Below are 18586 nucleotides of genomic sequence, written 5' to 3'. Positions count from 1 at the left end.
GGCTAMAACTTATGTTCAGATGACTCCATCTGTGGGAATTTTGTGTGATCCCTCTTTCCTCCGCAGACAGTGAGCAGATGGCAAGTGRTGCACTTGGAGGTGTCTGTGAGTGCCATTTCTACCAAAACCTAAAGGCCCATCAGTGCCTAGAACATCCCTAGAAAATTTGGAGTTGATCAGGTGTAGCATCCAAAAATCATCTAGCGGGCAGAGAAATGCAGTAACTGCATGGATGGCCAGGGCAGCCCATGGCACTGCATGATGTAAGCCCTGGTGCTGCTGGGCCACTGCAGAGCTTGAATATTTGGTAGATCAATCTAGGAAGGTGTGCAAGGCCTTAGCTCCGCAGCAAGCTCCAAAAGGGAGAGAGTGAGGTATCGGTCATCTTGTATTACCTGTGCGAAACGCCCCGTTCAGCAGTGTTTGTGCCGTATCTTTTCTTCTGAGATCATGTTTCGCGGTATGTGTGTATCACGTGCAGGGGAAACGGGAGAGTTTTCTGAGGACATCACAGTGTTCAGCCATGAGGTGAAGGCTCYTGCATGTAGTAACCCACAGCTCGCCCTTCCCGAGGAGGAAAATGGTTTTAACTATCTCAGCTAGCTCTGTGCTCTTAGAGAAGTGAGCTTCTGGGGCTGCAGTGCAGACCCTTCAGCCCTATTAAAATATTTCTACGTGTCCATCTAGTAGTTGTTTAACCAGTGAAAGAGCTGTAGGTTGGAGTGTTTGCTTTAAATGGCATCGCAGGGAAGCGAGGAAGGCAGGATAATCTGCAAGCTTTATTCCAGCTCCAAGCATCATCCAGCAAACTTACTGYGCTCCTGTGTTCAGGATCTAGCCAGAAAGACAAGCTAGGTGTTTGCTAGTTTTGTTTTGATTCCTTCTGAAATCGGTCCGTTTTCCTCTCTGGTACCTATTGCTTTCTTGACAGTGCCAATCAGACCAGCAGCTTTCCCTGCTGATATGTCCCTGGAGCATTCCTCCTCCTCCTCCTCTTCCTCTTCTTCCTCCTCCTGCATTGCTGCCCTACCTGTACCAGACATTATCCCAGCTCTCTGCCTCCTTGCAAAAGCTGCCAGTAGCAATACTATAAAATCAGCAAATACCTACGTGCCAGAGAATAAATTTAAGTCTGTTTAAACACATTTTTGTGTGACTTAATCTATTTTTAAGCCCAGGACTCCCGCTAATGCTATATATTAAACCTCTTTACTGTCTCCAGAGTATATTTCGTTGACTGGCTGGCATTAGCCGTTCAGAAAAACCCCGAGTAAGCAATTGTAGCATGTTTTTTTTTCAGGTCAGCACTTAAGGTGCAGGAGCCGCAGGTATGAGCAAGGGGAGAGCTTGGATGCTGAGGCATCGCAGGTTGTTTCCTCTGACCACCGGCGCTGCAGGATARCCTCTTACCGCTTTCGCTTGGCTGACTGAGCAGTGGCACAGGCAAAACCGTAAGGTGTTGGTCACACCAAGCAGTTATCTGCTTAGCAGAGAGGTTGGAAATGTTTTGCACAGGGTAGGGGGGGAAAAATGCTTTTTCTCCCTCCTGCTGAGCTGCCTGTGGGTTCCCTTTCAAGGCTGCGTCGGGCAGTCAAGACAAGAGACGATTTCTTTACAGCCAAATGGGTTTTTACTGAAAAGACTGTCTTTTTGAGAAGGCCCGAACTCTGCACTCGGTCGTTCTTCTGCGCTCCGTGGGAGAGGCGGGGGACACGCGTGTTCCCTCGCGGCGCTTTCAGCCGCTTCAGCCTCGCGTCTGTGCGCGGCAGCTGCGCTACCGTGGCGTGCGGCTGCTTCTGTCTCGCTGGGAACGTTGTGATTTTAAAACGAGCCGGGAATATCATCGGGGAGAGCAAAGCCAAGCTGGGAATCTCCCCACGTGCGTGTAAAACGTGGCCTAACTAGCGGGGGAGTTTGTTCCCGTGACGATTAAGAACGCGCTCGTGTTTAAGCGAGCTATTTCGGCCGGGCAAGAGGTAACGACCTGCCGGGTGCCCTCGGCGGAGGCAGAGGAGGCCTCGAGGCGAGGTTCTGCTCGCCCGTAGCGCGTCCCAGCCTCCCCGTTCACAGGGAAGGCCTTGCCGGAGGGTAAAAATAGCTCGCCAGGCAGCCAGCGAAGTTCGGGCGCGCGCCGCTCGCCGCCTCCGCGACTTGACGGGAGCCGATTCGGACGATGCCATGTCGGCGAGGCACCATCTAGCGGCTGCGGCGCCCTCTGGGCCGAGCGCGAGGGAAGAGCCGCTTGCGGGCGCGCGGCAGCGGGCCTTGCGCGTCTCTGCGGCCGTTGGGGCCCGGCGTGCTCGTTTAGGCGCCCGTTTTGGCAAAAAAAGGCACCCGTGGCGACGAGAACGTTTCCGTGCGGGAGATGCGCTTTGCCGGCCGGTTTGCAGACGCCTGCCCCAAGGTCCTGAGCGCCGGCCAGTGCGCGAAGGCTCCTCGCCCAGCCCGGCGCGCTGTAGCACCCCGCAGGGCTGCCCAAGGGGTGATGCCCTCTCCCCCCCCCCTTTTTTTTGTTTCCACCCGTGGCACCCGCGGGCTGTCGCCTGCCGGGCAAGACAGCGGCACAGGCGGAGGAGCCGGGCGCAGAGCTCGCTCGGGTCGGTCTGGCCAGGTTGGGGTCGTGGGGGAGGCCGCTGCGGTGCTGCCAGGCGTAGACGCAGATCAGGCGACTCGGGCAAGGCGACTCGAAGGGAGGAAAAGGGCCTGTCCTGCTTCAGCGTGGAGTTAAACTCCAAGCGCCTCCTTATTCTGGATGCCCTAGGCACGGGGTGATGTCCCCGTCGTACCCCGTTAACAGCCTCGGGCGGAAGCRGAGCCTCCTGGGACGAGGCGCCGTGTTGCAGCGCCGTTGTCCTCTCCGTGCCGCAGCCTCCGCGCGCTTTGCGGGGCGCCAGCCCGTGTGACGGAGCCGAGCCGTGAATCTGCTCTAACCGGGGCCTGTGTTGTAATCCCAGCTCGCGCTGACCCAGCTTGCACGCTACCTCACTTTTTCRCTGCCAGAAAGGAAAGATTCAGCAGAATTGGTATCTGCAGAAGACTTGAACCCGTAGGTGTTGCCCTGCTGGTGGTGACAGGACAGCTTCGGGTAGGCACCTCAAGCAGCCATTTGACCAAACAGTGCCAGGTTTGCCCTGTGCACACTAGCTCTGGCGAACTGTGGCACCGCMGCGCTGTCGCAGCTCTGCTCTCTGAGCAGGCAGGATACATTGGTCTTTGGGGATATTTGTGAGGATTCAGATCTAGCCTTGCAGGTGCTACTTGATATTTAAACCTAAGAGTTCTTCAGTATGTAGGTATCAGCCCTCAGTACCTCCAAGGTGTTGAGTGCATCATCGGGTTACAGTAAACGGCTCATAAATATCCACATCACCCCAGCACCRCAGATTTAGTCTGTATGACATTCATCTTTTCTTCTACCTGAACTGCCTGCCTAGGAGTAGCATTTGATAGGCTGCKGTGTTGTGGCTCTAGAGGAAAAAGATCTCTGAAAGTCTTACRAGCAATTTGTTAGAGAGATTTGTTCCAGAAAGGGCCGTCATGTCGCAGCTCAAGTCCCACCTCTTGCCCAGCGATGCGGTGTCACTTTGGTCACTCACTGAGATCACCGTCCTACTGGATCACACTGGCTCTGGCTCCTGCTAAAATGGGCCACAGGGTGAGCTCGTTCTGAACAGCTCTTGGCCCTTTGAGATAGGTTCATGTTACACCTGGGCAGGAGAATTTGCAGTTCTCTGCCACACTCAGCACCTCACCTCATCTGCTGGAGTTCAGTATGTGTCCCCACGAGCTGTTCCCCAGAACTGCATTCCCAGACAGTTGTCAGGCTGGTGATGATAGCTGTAGGGTCCAAGGGATCATGACTGTCGGGTGTGTACCAGGGAGCAGAGAGCGATGGAGTTGGAGGATGCAGCTGGGAAAGGACCTCAGTGAGGCAGGAGAGGAGCAGCAGGAAGAAAAATGAGGGCCAAGCCAAGGTGGGCAGCGCGCCGGGCCGGGAGCTTTGGCTCTCGGGAGCCCCTGAGCCGTGGCACCACTGTACCAACATGCCTAGGGACGGATGAGTAGCTCGGTCCCACAGCTCCTGGCAGCTGGCRGTGCTCCCATGGGCTGCCTGTCCCCTCTCCAAGCCCATCCTCCCCATCTCTGCCCTCGCCGTTTTGCTCTGGGGGCTTTGCAGCAGCATGCCCCCAGGGCAGAACTGCGGGCCACGGGTGCTTGCAGCACCTCTGCCTTTCCCACTTTCAAAGGTTGGCGTTATCCCCCCACCCTGCTTCGGTGTGAAACCCCCAGGTGTGCCACTGGGTGGAAATCTGTTACTTGTTTTCTTGCTCCTGCTTGCCAGCCTTGTTGGCAGCTGAGACTTGAAAGATGATTAGGAAGCGATGGGTGATGGTATATGACAGGCAAAGCTGATGGGAGCCAGTGTTTTCTAGCAGATCCATTTATCTGGCAGAGCAGAGCTGCCCCATCCTGCAAACGATTTCTTTACAGTGCTAAAGGAGGAAAAAGAGAACAGGATTAAAGGACTTGCTGGAATCCTACTTGTGTAATTAAAAAAATAGGAATACTGACTTCCAGTAAAGAAAGTATCTGAGTTTATATTGGAGAGCAGAGCAGTTTGTCAGCATCAAAACTGTGGCTGTCAGCATGGAGGAGTTTTATTCTTCCTGGCAAGGACTTAAGAGTTGTTAACAACAGCGTGTCCTAGACCATTGTGAACTACAAGGACAAGCAGTTAGCTACAGTCCGTTTCTTTATCTGCGTGAAGTGTTTCACTGTAGCCTTAGCATGCCTGCGAGAAATTARTGTTTAATTTTCAAAGCCATTCAGGCTGCTGTCGACCTTCAGTTGCATATTCCTCTGACARGCCCGTTGTTTGCCTTGCTTTGTGCAACAGTCGTTCACATGAGAAAATCCCCTGGTCTCTCCTGACTCAAGAGCTGATTTGCTGCACAGCCTGTAACTTTGTGCTTTATCTGATGAGCTTTGATGTGATGCCTCACCGAAGGCTTGTAGGAAGTTGCAGAGATAGCGTGGTAAGTTGTGTTTCCTTTGCTGGTTGTTGCAGAACTGCCTTCAAGGGACTTGGTGGCTTTTTTAGTAAGGCTCTCCGCCATCATAAATCAAATAAAGTTATTACATTTATCAGAAAGCTGCATCTGTAAATCTTGTTGGTGATGCGTGGGCTGCATGTCAGTGGTTGCCTCACTCTGCTGGTAATGCACTGAAACCCTGGCTTACAACAACTAGGCAGGCAGGTGCAGAGATGTTGGAGCACAGTTCTCCTTGGTAGCAGGAAGGCAATGGCCRCAAGCTAGAACTGGGCAGATTCAGAGTTGACATTAGGAAATAAACTTTTCCCAGGAGAGAGGTGCAGCGTAGGACAGGTCACTAGAGATGGAGGTGAGTCTCTATCCTTGAAAGTTTCAAGACCTGGCTGGACAAAGCCAGAGTTGACCTGTTCTAGAGTTGGTGATGGTCCTACTGCGAGTGGGAGATGGGACTAGAGTCCTCCAGAGACCCCTTCCAAATGCTGCTGTCATTCAATGATTGTTTTCCCGTTTTCTTCCAGGAAGAAGAAGGTGAGGATGCAGATATCTCTTCTGGTCCCTCAGTCATTAGCCACAAGATGCCTTCCGCCCAAACTTTTCATCACTTTGCTCCTCGTTACTCTGAGATGGGCTGCGCTGGGATGCAGATGAGAGATGCGCATGAGGAAAACCCAGAAAGCATCCTCGATGAACATGTGCAGCGTGTGATGAAAACACCAGGCTGTCAGTCCCCAGGACCTGGCCGCCACTCTCCTAAGCCACGGTCCCCAGAAAGCGGCCACTTAGGGAAGCTGTCAGGGACACTAGGAACGATTCCTCCAGGGCATGGCAAGCACGCAACAAAATCAGGAATGAAACTGGATGCTGCTAACTTATACCACCATAAACATGTCTACCACCACATCCATCACCACAGCATGATGAAACCAAAAGAGCAGATTGAGGCCGAAGCCACTCAGAGAGTGCAGAACAGCTTTGCGTGGAATGTAGATTCACATAACTATGCAACAAAGTCACGAAACTACTCTGAAAACTTGGGTATGGCCCCTGGCCCCATGGACTCTTTAGGCTACAGGTGAGTCAAGGCAGCACGGAGCCATTACTTCTGTAGGAAGCGCGTTCATAAACGGGCTGTAGCATACAAATGAAACAGGGTTGCTGAACCATGTTTTCTTCTGGAAGTCTATGCTAGGACATGTTTCAAGGGCCTTCCACCACCCTTGCCCTTCAGAAACGGGTATGCCCCCAGTAACTCTTGTAAACTCCTTTCCACCTCTGTGATCTGGTGCTAAAAAGGCATCCTCTAACCAGGATTTTTAATGGCTTTGGTTGTCAAGTAGCTCTTCTGCTCCTTAGAGCAGCAGAAATCTTAGATATTGTAGATGCTGTTTCACCGCCCTGTGCAACAGCAGTCAATACATACAGGATTGCATCTCCGAGTCTGCATAACAGAAACCAGAGTTGTAAGGTGTTCATGAGAAGACAAAAAAGCGCTCCTCTTGCCAGGCCTAATCGATTTGCCGGAATGGTTCCTTTTTCTTCCTAATAAAGTGACAGACACTGTGGTGCTACTGTRGCATACTGTCCCAAGGGGACATTCTCAGTGGCAGGGCTGCGCCCTCAGCACTCTCTGCAGCTGCGGAGGCTCGGGGCCACCTTGAGTAATGAATGGTGATGATGAACACGTGGAGCAGCTGCAGCGGAGAGATGTGCTCATGTTTGAGCTCAGCCAGCTCCTGAAGGCACGTTATTTCGGGGCCAGGCTTTGCAGTGGGTGTGTGTTTTGTGAAGGCAGGGGAGCCTGCAGTGTGCAGGGCCAACTTTCTGGGTTGGGAGGAGGGAGGCAGAGGGCAGAGGCCATYGAAGCAAAACGCTTTTCAGGCAGGCAGAAGGGGGGAAGCATTTGCAGCTGCTGCATTTGTACAGGGAAGGGATCAAGATATATAATCATGGCCTTATGAAAAGGGACAGGGAAGCTTGGGTTCCCCAGCAGAGCATTAGCATGGCCATGCTGGGTCATCCCAAAGCCCACTTGGGCCTGGGACTTTTCTCCAGCAGCRATTACAACACAAACTTAAGAAGAATATAAGAGGGCATATTCAGAGCTGTCCTTCCTCTGGCACGAGCTCCCAGTTCCTGGCAGTCCCCAGGTTAAGAACTTYCTCAGCCAGAGTTTGCCTCTGGACAGGTTTGTTCAGCAGGCAGTGTTCTCTTGCAGTGACTTGCCTCATTCCTTTTTGAACCCAGCTAGACTGCTGGCCTCTGCAGCACCCCACGGTTATGCCTGTGGGTTGATGAAATGCTGTAGAAGAAGTCATCTTCTGTTTGCGCTGAACCTGCCGCTAGAGAATTTAATTTGATAGCTACTAGTTCCTGCTTGTGAGAAGCTGAGAATAATTGTTTGCCCTGATTTTTTAGGTCTGTAGCATCTCCTTGGTCAGGCTGTTTCCCAAACTGAATAGTTCTTATCTAATCAGAAGTCATCCCACATCTCTGCGCTTGTGGTCTCTGTTCTTAGTCCCACTGTAGCTGTATGGAGTTTGTTGGCCGGAACTGCACACGGTATTCAGGACAAGGGCAAACATGGACATAGCAATGTTTTCTCATTTGTTCTCAGGTATTTTCATAGTAATTCTTGCCATTCAGTTTGGCCCACCCTGCTGCACTGGGGTGTTGCTTTCAAAGAACCTGTGGTTCAGACCTACAGTCTTGCTTCTGCCCAGCAAAGCTGATCAGGGGTCTGTTACTGCCTTTGTGGTGTTAAGGTTATTTTTCTTATGTGTGTTAGTTGGCACTCAGAAGTTAAGTAGAGGGGGCCTCCAGAGCAGAGCGRGTGGGTGATGGGGATGTTGGGCTCAGATGGCTTTGCTGGCTGTAGCAGTGGCAGGTCAGCGTGGGCTACTGCATGGCCTCGCAGGCACGCGGCTGCCTGGCTGTGCCACTGGGCAGACGGGTATATGTCTCAGCAASGAGAGATGGGTCATTCTAAGATCTGTTGTTGCAGCTGTAAACATAGCCAGAGACTGTCAACGACTACCTCATTTCCGTCTACCTGTTGTCTGGGGTGGTTGCATTTCCCAGTGGGCCAGCTGAGAGCCTGTGGAAGGCAGTCCCCCTCTGCTAATCTGCGATCTTTTACCATGCCTTGAAGCGTCAGTTCAAATCACAGCAAGAAGCAAATGGCAGAGCAGCAGTTTAGTATACTAGGAAACTGGTGATCTGATCTGGAGAGGGAGACAGAAGGGACTCAGGTGAGCTCCAACGTGGAGTGGCAGACAATGGACTGCAGTACCAGGATGGACCTTATGCTCTGAGCATGTTACCACATCAGGGCAAATTGTTGAGGGTTTAACACAATTCTTCATGTRGCAGGAGATCTGTTGGGCTTTTCACCATGTTGCCATGGCTCATTTGGCCATTGGAGAAGCTCTCTTTCTCTGCAGGTGACTGGACAGAGACAGCCTGATGTTCCTAGGTCTGGACAGTCTTGCTCTTAGGCTGAGCTGTGACATGTTTGGTTTGAGCTATGGTAGAGCCAGGGTGCCTCAGGCCAGGAAGGCTGTAGAAGGCAGCCAGGGCCACGTCTGTGTTGCAGATAGCACCAGATCCCAGCAGAGCTGAGTACGTCTAGAGATAGACGTGTCCATACTCTACCACAGTCTGTGGTGGTTTGGCTTAGGCAAAGTGCTAATGTCTCAAGCTTTGTTCTTGCAGTGGGAAAGCAAGTCTGCTCTCAAAAAGAAATGTTAAGAAGACCGATTCAGGGAAAAGTGATGGTGCCAACTATGAGATGCCAGGATCTCCTGAAGACGTGGAGAGAAACCAGAAGATCCTTCAGTGGATCATAGAAGGAGAGAAGGAGATCAGCAGGCATAAGAAAACAAACCATGGGTAAGGGCTGGCAGAGTGAGGAGTCTTCACGCTGTTTTATTGCATCCTCTGTGTAAGGCATGTGTTTCTAGACTATACAGCAGTCTGCATTGTTCCTGGAGATCTTGGGAAGACAAGATTCCACCAGGCACAAGGTTTGAGGTCTTCTGGGGACCTGAGGATTGCTCAGGGGCTGTAAGGGCAATGATCATTTTTTTCTGAAGGCTGAATTGTGGCTGTGGGAGGGAGGTTGAAGCCCCAGGAAAATCTCACAAATTGCTGCTGTGGTTAGCAGGTGAATAACGTGGCGCACAGTAGGCAGTAACTTTGCTTTAAGCATTTGCCTTAGGTAAATGCCTGTTACTCCTACAAAGCGTKGATAGAAACGTAGGGCCTGCCGCACTGGAGCCATTGGTCCCACCTGAGCAGTTTAGCACGACTCAGACAAGGAGGACCAGTTTGCCCCAAGTTTTGGCTTATTGGGAGCATCCTCTGGGATGGACTTRCCTGCCTAGAGTGAAGCCAAAGACATGGCTATCTCAGGAATCTCTCTGTAGTCAAGCAGATCTCCTGTGGGCATGGAGCCTTAATCGCAGTCTGGTCAGCTCTCTGGCAAAAAGCAGTGTTTGCCAGAGTGTCGGTGACAAGAAGGATCTGGATTCTCATTCCAAGTAATGCAGCTGCAATAGTGGCTGAGTGGTCAAAGTGCTGTTGGTTTTCTCTCCTGCTTCACGGTAGTGCCCAGGAAAGGCTGCACTGCAGGCATCTGGGGTCAGGTGCCAAAGTCACGAGCAGTGCCAGGCACCTGTGAAATCACACGGCACCTCCTGCTGCTGGAGCTGGAGAAGGATGAGCACATCTRTGTAGCATGCATTTCCCCCCGAGATGCTGAGCTGTAGCTCGTCGAGGCGCTCACAGCTTGGGAATGGTGGCATCCCACTCTGGCGTGTCTGCTGGGGGATCCTGCTGGGTGAATTTTGCAGATATTTGAATTGCCTTTTGTTGGTTTTATTTCTATACATCATGCATTGCATGAGAGTCCTTAAACAAGTGTACAGTCTTTGTGTCAGGTTTGCATCGATCATCYTGATATCTCAGCAAAATGCTAGAATAGCCAATGGCTTGCTGCCTTGAAATCTTCTCTAGAGGTACAGCTGGACAGGTGGTGTTCTCCTCTCTCCCTTGGCAATTGCAGCACAGCCATGCTGCAGGAAGCTTCCCAAGGGTGACTGAGTAACCCCATGTCCAGCTGCAGAAGAACTAGGACCATCTAGRAGTGACTGTGTGGGTGTGAAGAGGCTTGGTGGTTCATGTAAAATGTTTGTTTTTATGTAGCTCTTCAGGTGCTAAGAAGCAGCTGTCTCATGATATGGGCCGACCCCTCTCCATTGAGCGACCTGTTGCTGTGCATCCATGGGTCAGTGCCCAGCTCCGGAATGTCGTCCAGCCTTCTCATCCCTTCATCCAGGATCCTACCATGCCACCCAATCCAGCCCCAAACCCTCTCACTCAGCTGGAAGAAGCTCGCAGGAGGTTGGAGGAGGAGGAAAAGAGGGCTGGAAAGCTACCCCTTAAACAAAGGTACAGCGGTATGATCTGATTGCTCATGGGAGGCAGTGGGGAGACCACTCTGAAGGTGGGGGGGCTAGGGGAGATGTCCACCATGCTCTGCCCTGGTTTCCAGCTTCCAGGGCCAGCTGGATGTAGGCATGTGCAGAGAGGTCTGAGGCATCTTCCCCAGGCCCTCTTGACATGGCCTCTCATGATCATGCGAATGCCAAAACCCACTTGGTGGTTGTTGGACAGAGGACCTGGAAATGTTCCTTTCTGTTGTGCTTAAAGCATGGAGCAGGGGCTGTTGAGAGCTCCCAAAGGAGCTGGGCAAGCAGAGCCTGATGGGGTGACTCTCTCCTGCGGTACTAGCCAGTCTCCAGCCTGCTGGAGCTTCCTTGTCCTTCACTTACAGCTGACTTGGTGCAGTGGCAGAGCTCACACGGGTGCAGCAAAATTAAGTGCAGAATAAGAATACATATTTTGTTCCATATCTCCGTTTCCTGCAGGCGAAGGCTGCTTGTGGCCMCTGGGTAGAAACGCTGCAGTCTCGTCCTGCCGTTGCAAAATCGACTCGCTACATGTCCCTATCCAAGTCACTTAATCGTTTTGTGACTCAGCTTAATGTCTGTTGCAGAGCTAATTCTCCTGCTCCTGTATTGTCTTTCAGGAAGGATGGGGAGATTATTCGGTGCTTGCAAGGCACATGCAGCACTCAGATGAAAAGCATTTTGGAAGTGCAGGAAAATTAATGTTAACCGCTAAAAGCTCTTTGTCGGCATTGGGTATTTTTCATGATGGGAATTACATGTAGCCACGCCAGCACTTTTTAGCTGTGTTTCTGAAAACTTGAAACACGTGTGCAATTTTAAAACGAAGCGCTTTCAATTGCTGAGCTCCAATTATTTTTGCTCCTATTGACCATATAGCAGACTCCTGCGTACGTATGTCAGAGCATCGATTGAAAGCCAGGTAGTTAGAGGGCTCTCCCAAGCCATTTGATCTATCTGTCAGTTGGTGTAATTGGATAGGAATAATTAGTGAAGTTGTTTATAGTCAAATTCAGGTACCCTCCCAGAAACGTCTAGATGCCGACACACACTTTGGAAACACTGGCTGGGACTATGTGCATATATAATTAATGCTACTAATAACAATTTGGGAAGTATTGTAAAGGCAGAGCCCGTRTGGCGTTGCGGTAAGCGCCCTGCAGCCCAGCGGGAGAACAGCTGTGCGCCCAGCGCCGGGCTGCTCTGTTCTCGCACTCACGCTGCCTCCTCGCAAGGGCTGGCGGCTTTCCTGACGGCGCGGGGAGCCCGTCGGGATCCAGCTGACCTCACCAGCATGTTACCTTGCCCGCGAGCTGGCTCTCCCTTGGCTGCAGAGCCCTCTCCAGCAGCGTCCTCCCGCCTGGTTAACCACTTGCTGCTTTAGACGGRGTCTCAGCAGCCCCTCTCCTGCCTCAGCACTGCCCCTCTAAAAATGAAGGAGGCGTTTGCAATGTCTGTATTGGGTGTGATAAATACTCTTCCAGAAGCCACACTTCCATTGCARAACAAGCCTTTCTCTCCCTTTTCCACAGCCTTTGTCAGGGCACTGAGCTTCAAGATCTCTACCTAATTGCATGCTAGGAAATACTGCAAGATTAAGTGTCGTATATGCAATGACCTGTGGCTCRTGTGTGCCCACTGCATTTGCGGAGACCCCTGTCCCAGCGACTATCAATTTTTTGGATGCGCAGCCAGTTTTTGAGGCAGCCCCTGTAGCCTGGTAGCACAGTTCGCCTCTGTTTCCCAGCTGGATGGAGTAGTACTAGCTCTTCAAAACGATTTTTGCAAGGAACAAAAGACTTATGTAAACTCTCCAGCAAAGAAGTGTTAGCATGAACTTGGTTTAGAATTAATTTGCTGTGCCAAACTTGAAAGAGGACAAGAGCTGGAGACTGGGTTACCTCCCAAGGTAGCCCCTGGCTCRGGTGTATTTTGGCTCTTCCAGAGCTGTTTAGCCCCAGGGCTGATTTGGGTGAGCATCCCCTGTGCCTRGCACCTCACCTCTGCATCACAGCTGGGTCATATTGATGCTCTAGCACCGTGCAGCCAGGTTTAGTTTCACGATGACCTACCAGCTGCTCTATTATGTGGGTAGATAATCATGAGTGATAGTGAAGTGCAGATGCAGTAAGTCAAATCAGTTCTGCATTAAACCTCTCTGTTTTGTTCTCAGATAACATTTCATGCTCAWGACAAATGTAGCAAAGGGAGCTGATCTCAGAATGGGGAATATAGTGTTACTTGTCTGTGTTTCTGCAAACAGCCCTAGCAAGGACCCAGGAGACTGGTGCAGGTGGAAGCTTTCAATGAGTATGCTCTGAGGGCAGTTCTGAGGCACATCTCAGGCACAACCTGATGAAGCAGCGCACTTAACAGTAGCCCATTTGGTAAGAAATGGTCTCAGGAGATGATGAAAGCAGAGACAGTTATGTTGTCTTGCTCTCCTGAAAGGAATACTTGAAAAATTATATTCTCAGTGATTCCTGATGCATCAGCCCATTAGAAATCTGCTGCTGTGGTTCTGGATACATGTGTATTTTGTCAGTGTGGGATGTTCCTGAGAGACAGTGTTTCTTCCCAAAGAAGACCTTAGCCCTTTAGATCTTGCTCCATCACTAGTCCCACTCTTTGGGAGCTGCTCCCAGTTGAGTACTTGATTATTGTGTGCTTTGGATAGTCTGAGCCCTCCCCCTGCCACTGGGGAGCCAAAGAAAGTGGATCGTGCCCGATTCTGCAGCATCCTCTTTTCCAAGGTGCCCTGTGCCTTCTGCTGTGTGACGGGAGAAAAGGGTAGGTAGGCAGCTGTGTCCAGTCTCGAGATTGTTCTTCACGTATGTCCAAGAGGTTACCAGCCTGCTGATGTGGTCAGGCCAGCTTTATTCCAGTGCTGCATGGTGCCAGCTCTCTCTGGCATGGATCTGTCTGCACCACTGCACTTTGTGTTTCCTCTGGGAATTGTAATTGACTGTGGGTAGAATCACAGAAGGCTTTCGGTGGGACGAGACCTCTGGAGCTTTTTGGAGGGGGGTTGATTTTAACGCTAGCTCTGTAAACTGTGCAGAGTTTCAGGTTTGGGGCATTAGCAATGCATCTACGGTCTGGAAAGAAGTGAGTACGATGATTCCAGTGCTTAAATTCCTGCTTATCTTCCATGGCCTTGGCTTTTCCCTCTGCCATCTGCAGTGCTCTCTGTTTTGACAGGTCCTCAAACAAAAGAGTGTGCAAAAGATAGGTGCTCTCCAGTGCACGTAGGGTAAACTTGTGGTGTTCTTTCTCCTTGCATGCTTTCCGCAGTCTGCAGAATCTCCATCGCCCTTCCCGAGCCTGGGGCAAGGTGATATGTAGGAGCTAGTATTAGCATGTCCAAAACGACCTTTCTTGATGTAATTACGCAGCAGGAGGAGGAAGGCTCCAAGCCATTGGCAGTGGTCCTCCTCTTGCTTCTAACTACAGTGGAACAGCTGCAGGTTTGAGGGGCTCAGGGCATTTGTCGTAGTGGATGGGCATTTGTGACCACAGAAAAGACCGAGTTGTCTCYATCTCCTAAAGCAAATGAGGACTTGCTCACCCAACAACCCTGTGGGAAAACAGAGCGAGTGTTTTGGTGCCCTGCRTGAGGAGCATAGTTGCATCCCCAGGACCCTCTGGCTAGGTCCCTTGGGCATATAAGCAACTGTCTCTTAATCATGACTTGTTTCTAGCAGAATTAAGAGAAGCTTAGGGACTTTGAGGTTTTCCAAACCCCTTCAATTAGTTTCTGGCACATAGGGTTCACAGAACTTGCCTCAATTTATGACCCATTTTTCCTTTAAATGCATGACTTTTTTTTCCAAGGATGATTCAATTTCTTAATGTTTTTCTAGCTAAAGGGCATCCTGTGCTTTGATATGGGGATGAGAGAGGTTCTGAAAGCTCTTCTGGCACCAGGAGCGGACCCTCACATCTTGAGATGCTGCATCTTCTCCAGAGCTCTCCCAGGCACAGCAGGCACCAGAAACATTGTTCAGTTGAGCTTCAGACCTCTCGCAGCTTTAGGAAGCAGTGACAGGTTTTTCTCTGGTCTTGGTTGCCGATGTTTATGTGGGCATGCCATTAAAAAGGTGCTCTGCCTGCAAGCCAATGTTTGAAGGTTAGGGTCACAGTCATTTCCAAAATTGCGATTAGCTCATGTGCTTGCAAGCTCTGTTTTTATAGCAATTTTCCAGTCATAGAATACAAAATCATCATTTTTATCCYGTATGCTGTTTTTAATAATTTTTAAAGCTGCCAAATTTGCTTTATGTGATTTTGAAAGAGAAGGCTGCCTCTGGCTAAGACCATACATGCCAGATTACAAATTCATGTAGGCTGCTCAAATGTTTGTGCAGCATTTACAGTACCCTAGATGAAAGGCACTACAGAAGTGCAAAGTATCGTTATTTTTATTATTGCTACTTTTATCTACTTCTGAAAATGGGGTTAGGACTGGGCTGACACTTTCAACCTAATGACGGCACCACATAGCTAGAAGCAGAGACTAGACCGAGCATCCGAGAGTCAGGAAAACACAAGAGAGATTATRAATCTGTTCGCTGTGGTGTTGAGAACGGCATCTGCCTTCCAAAATCCCACACACGGAATAGCTAGGGAGTGAGTTAACCAGAAGWAGTCTAATCAGGCCTTGGCACCCAGAGTGGACGGGACGGGACAGGCAGCGAGGCCTCCAGGACCCGTCCCGCTATTCATCTGCTCTGCTTGGAGACAGGAACACCTTCCTCTCCGCTCCGAATTTGAGCGGTCTCCTGTGTTACACAGGAAGCAGGAGTCCCTGGAGAGCAGAAACGGTCCTGTCTGCACAGCCCTTCGAATGTAGGTCAGCAAAAAGCTGTGCTGAGCTGTTTTGGCCACCATGGCAGTAATCCAGAGCAGTCTGAGCAGTGCTTTCGCTATGGTCTTTCCYGGCTCAGTTAGGGCTGTGTCCTGGGGAGCAAATCTGTGGGTGCTGTCACRAAGCAGTTACCTTGTTTCACATGAGAAGCAGTTTCTTTTCCTGCTTTGTATCTCAGTGGATACAAAGGCATCTGCTGCAGACCAAACCCACCTCGTTCCCCTGCAAGCAGTTACTGAAACGCTGCTCAGGCTAAGGTCCACATGGGCAGCCTGGGCTCAGGGGRGCCCCAGACAGTCTGTTTGCCCGTGGGAGCGATGCTGCTGGCGATGTGCGTTTGCTGCCCTGAGCCTGTGGTCCTACTGGAGAGGCCATCCCCTCTCAAAGCTTGTCTGGGGAACCGGTTTCTTAAGTGCGATACGGTTTAGGTAGAACCTGTGCTCTCCTGGCAGCTGCGGTCTAACTTTCAGCCAGGCTTTGCAGATGGCRTTTGTTCCTTGCCAGCCTCAGTGGGCAGACACGTGCCCAGAGAGCGGTGGTCTCAGTAAGCAGTGTTTCCTGAGGACCCTGGATGTGCGTTCGGCACCTCCAGCCAAAGAGCCGCGGCACTGTGTAGTTACATGCTGTCCAGCCTGCCCATCCTGGCCAGCGCGTCTGGACATATTGTCAAAGAGGCTCTTGGCTCTTTTGATGTGTTTTTCCTCTCCATCACCAACCAGTTCACTGCCAGTGCCAGGCACTGGAAGGGACAGGCCGACCCCACCATCTGTCACTTCTGGTGGAACCTGAGCTGCRGCCCTTGCCAGGGCAGCACCCAGCACTGGCGATGGTGCTGAACCCAGGCTGAGCGCTGTAAGCTGGCATTGAGCAGGTCAYTTGTGTTTTTGCACGGCAGGTTGAAGCCCCAGAAGAGACCAGGCAGCGGCGCGTCCCAGCCATGCGAGAACATCGTGGTTGCTTACTACTTCTGTGGAGAGCCGATCCCTTACCGCACCCTCGTCAAAGGGCGCGTGGTGACACTGGGACAGTTCAAGGAGCTGCTGACCAAGAAAGGGAACTACAGGTAAGGGTTGCTCCCTACGTGCAGCACAGTGCCGCCTGGACCCTTGGTGACCTCTGGCAGGAACTGCTGCCAAGCCATGGTGGAGGTGTGGCAGCCACAGCGGGCAAGCGAGCATGGTGGAGGTAGGTCAGCAGGGCTCCTRGAGGTCCAGATGTCCTTCTAGGAAGGCTCTCTCATGAGCCCAGCATGAATGAGGCACCATGGCTAAGGCATCTGCTTGCTCGGGGAGCTTCCTGCACTTGAGGAGTGACCCTTGACTGATCCAGAGATGTGCTGGGATCTAATTTTAAATGCGGGCAGGAGCCTCAGTCACAGCAGGAGTCCTGCCCGTGTCACGGAACCAGGCCTATCTTTAGTTTTGGGTGCTGCTAAGGTTTGATTGTTGAAGGGATTGGACACAGGAACATGGGAGATCAGATGTTATACCTGAAATGTTCTCCATCACAGTTTGGACCTTAAATGGAAGCTACTGAATTGCTCTGCACGTCCCCAGTGGGGTTCTGGGCTGGTGATGASCAGCGTATGTCTGTGCTCAGTGATGCTTGGGTTGCCAGCAGAGGACTTAGCAGGGGMGCCCACCCAACTTCCAGAGCCATTCCAGCTCCTCCCAAGCTTCCCTCCAGTGAGGAAAGGGAGGCTGGGCCGTGCCAGAGTCTCAAAGCAGCCATCTTCTGCGTAGTAGCCAGGCATGACGTGTAGCTCTCCACGTAACCATTTTCAAGCTGACGATGCCTTGGGAAGGTCTGTGTCAGAGCACTTCAGGGCTCCACCAACATGGTCACCTCCAGCCACTGCTTTTGTGCAGGCAAACCTGCTTGTGTTTAGGGCTTGTGCTCCTGAACGTACCGGCRTTAATCCTGACCTCCGTCTCTCTGGTTTTACAGGTATTATTTTAAGAAAGTGAGTGACGAGTTCGACTGCGGCGTGGTCTTCGAGGAGGTGCGGGAGGATGACACCATTCTGCCCATCTTTGAAGAGAAAATCATCGGGAAGGTGGAAAAGATCGATTAGGCCCCGAGGCTGCGAAGCCGTAAAGAAAGGACTGTGAAAGACTCTGGGACCGGAGGAGCGGGTCTGGGGTGGATGCTGGCGGTGCTACTCCAACGGCGCCGACCCCCGGGCGCCGGGCTGTCCCGGGGCGGAGGGCGGCAGCCCTGCTCTTCGCAAGGACCTGGGCAAGCTCCGTGTTGCCAGTGGAAGTCGTTTCACCCCACGAACCTGCCAGTGGGAGCCCTGGCCCGGGCTCCCTCTCCATACCGAATATAAGTGTAATGTAGCATTGTACAGTGCATTAGAAAGTGTAATATGACCTTGTTTACTAAAGCTGCATATTTTTGATATATTGTAATAAAAGGAAAATATTTCCAACGTCACAGTGCTCTTTACGTAAATGTAAAACACACGGGTACTGCCGAACTYGCCCAAAGCGTACGGCCCTCCGTCAAACTCGCTCTCGGTCCTCGCTCTCACGGCGCCCGTCCCCGCCAGCCGCTGTCCCCYGCGCTCCGAAGGAGCCCGCTGCTGCTTTTCCAGCTTGCCTCCGAGGATTACCGAGCCGCTTCGAACACGTCGGTCTCTCCCGTCGCTGGCAGGCTCGCCTCCTGGACCTGGTAGGATGGGTTTGCTCCTGAGCTTGCTTTCAACTGAGCAAAGGCTGAAGGGGAAGAAGCAGCTCTGCCAGYTCTCCGTGCCGCGGGCTTCCCTTCTCGCAGAGGCAGCTGCGGGGAGCGCCGCGGGTGCAGGCTGCGAGCGAGGGCCGGCTCCCGCGCGGCGCTGCCTGCCCGGGGCGGCAGGCTGGGCGCTGGGCTGTCCCCAGGCGATGGTGGCACCGAGCGTGTTGGCCTGGCTGCTCTGCGGGACGCTGGCGCTGAGATGGGGCTTCAGTCGGGGGGGGGGGGTGTCTTCTCAGGAGAACGTCGTAGGGGAGTGAACTGATGAGACAGGTTCCGTCTGAGAACAGAAAAAAAGCTTTTTTGGTCAATCCTGTGGAGTTTCTGTGCCTTGGAGAGGCACCGGGAGGGCCCTGCAGCCCCCTCCAGTGCCCGTGGCAAAGGGAGCTGTCGGGGCCACTTTGGGGGCTCTCGCGATCACCCAAATGGGCAGTGGTGCAGACAGGACCTGGGACCCCCCCCCC

General features: G+C 52.0%; 1 protein-coding gene across 1 annotated transcript in view; it reads left to right on the top strand.

The window, feature by feature from the left end:
• AXIN1 (axin 1) overlaps window positions 1-17825 on the top strand; it is an 83275-nt gene extending 65450 nt beyond the window's left edge. Inside the window, exons 6-10 of the mRNA XM_085307213.1 lie at window positions 5573-6126; window positions 8766-8942; window positions 10257-10502; window positions 16285-16452; window positions 17337-17825. Coding sequence (XP_085163339.1) covers window positions 5573-6126; window positions 8766-8942; window positions 10257-10502; window positions 16285-16452; window positions 17337-17463 — 1272 coding nt within the window. The 3' untranslated portion in view covers window positions 17464-17825. The remainder of the gene's footprint in view (window positions 1-5572; window positions 6127-8765; window positions 8943-10256; window positions 10503-16284; window positions 16453-17336) is intronic.
• Window positions 17826-18586: the final 761 nt, after the last annotated feature.

The sequence above is a fragment of the Rhea americana genome, unplaced genomic scaffold (assembly GCF_003343005.1).
Source record: "Rhea americana isolate MKP2758 unplaced genomic scaffold, rheAme1 scaffold_255, whole genome shotgun sequence".
Taxonomy (NCBI): domain Eukaryota; kingdom Metazoa; phylum Chordata; class Aves; order Rheiformes; family Rheidae; genus Rhea; species Rhea americana.
This window is presented reverse-complemented; position numbering and strand designations above follow the sequence as displayed.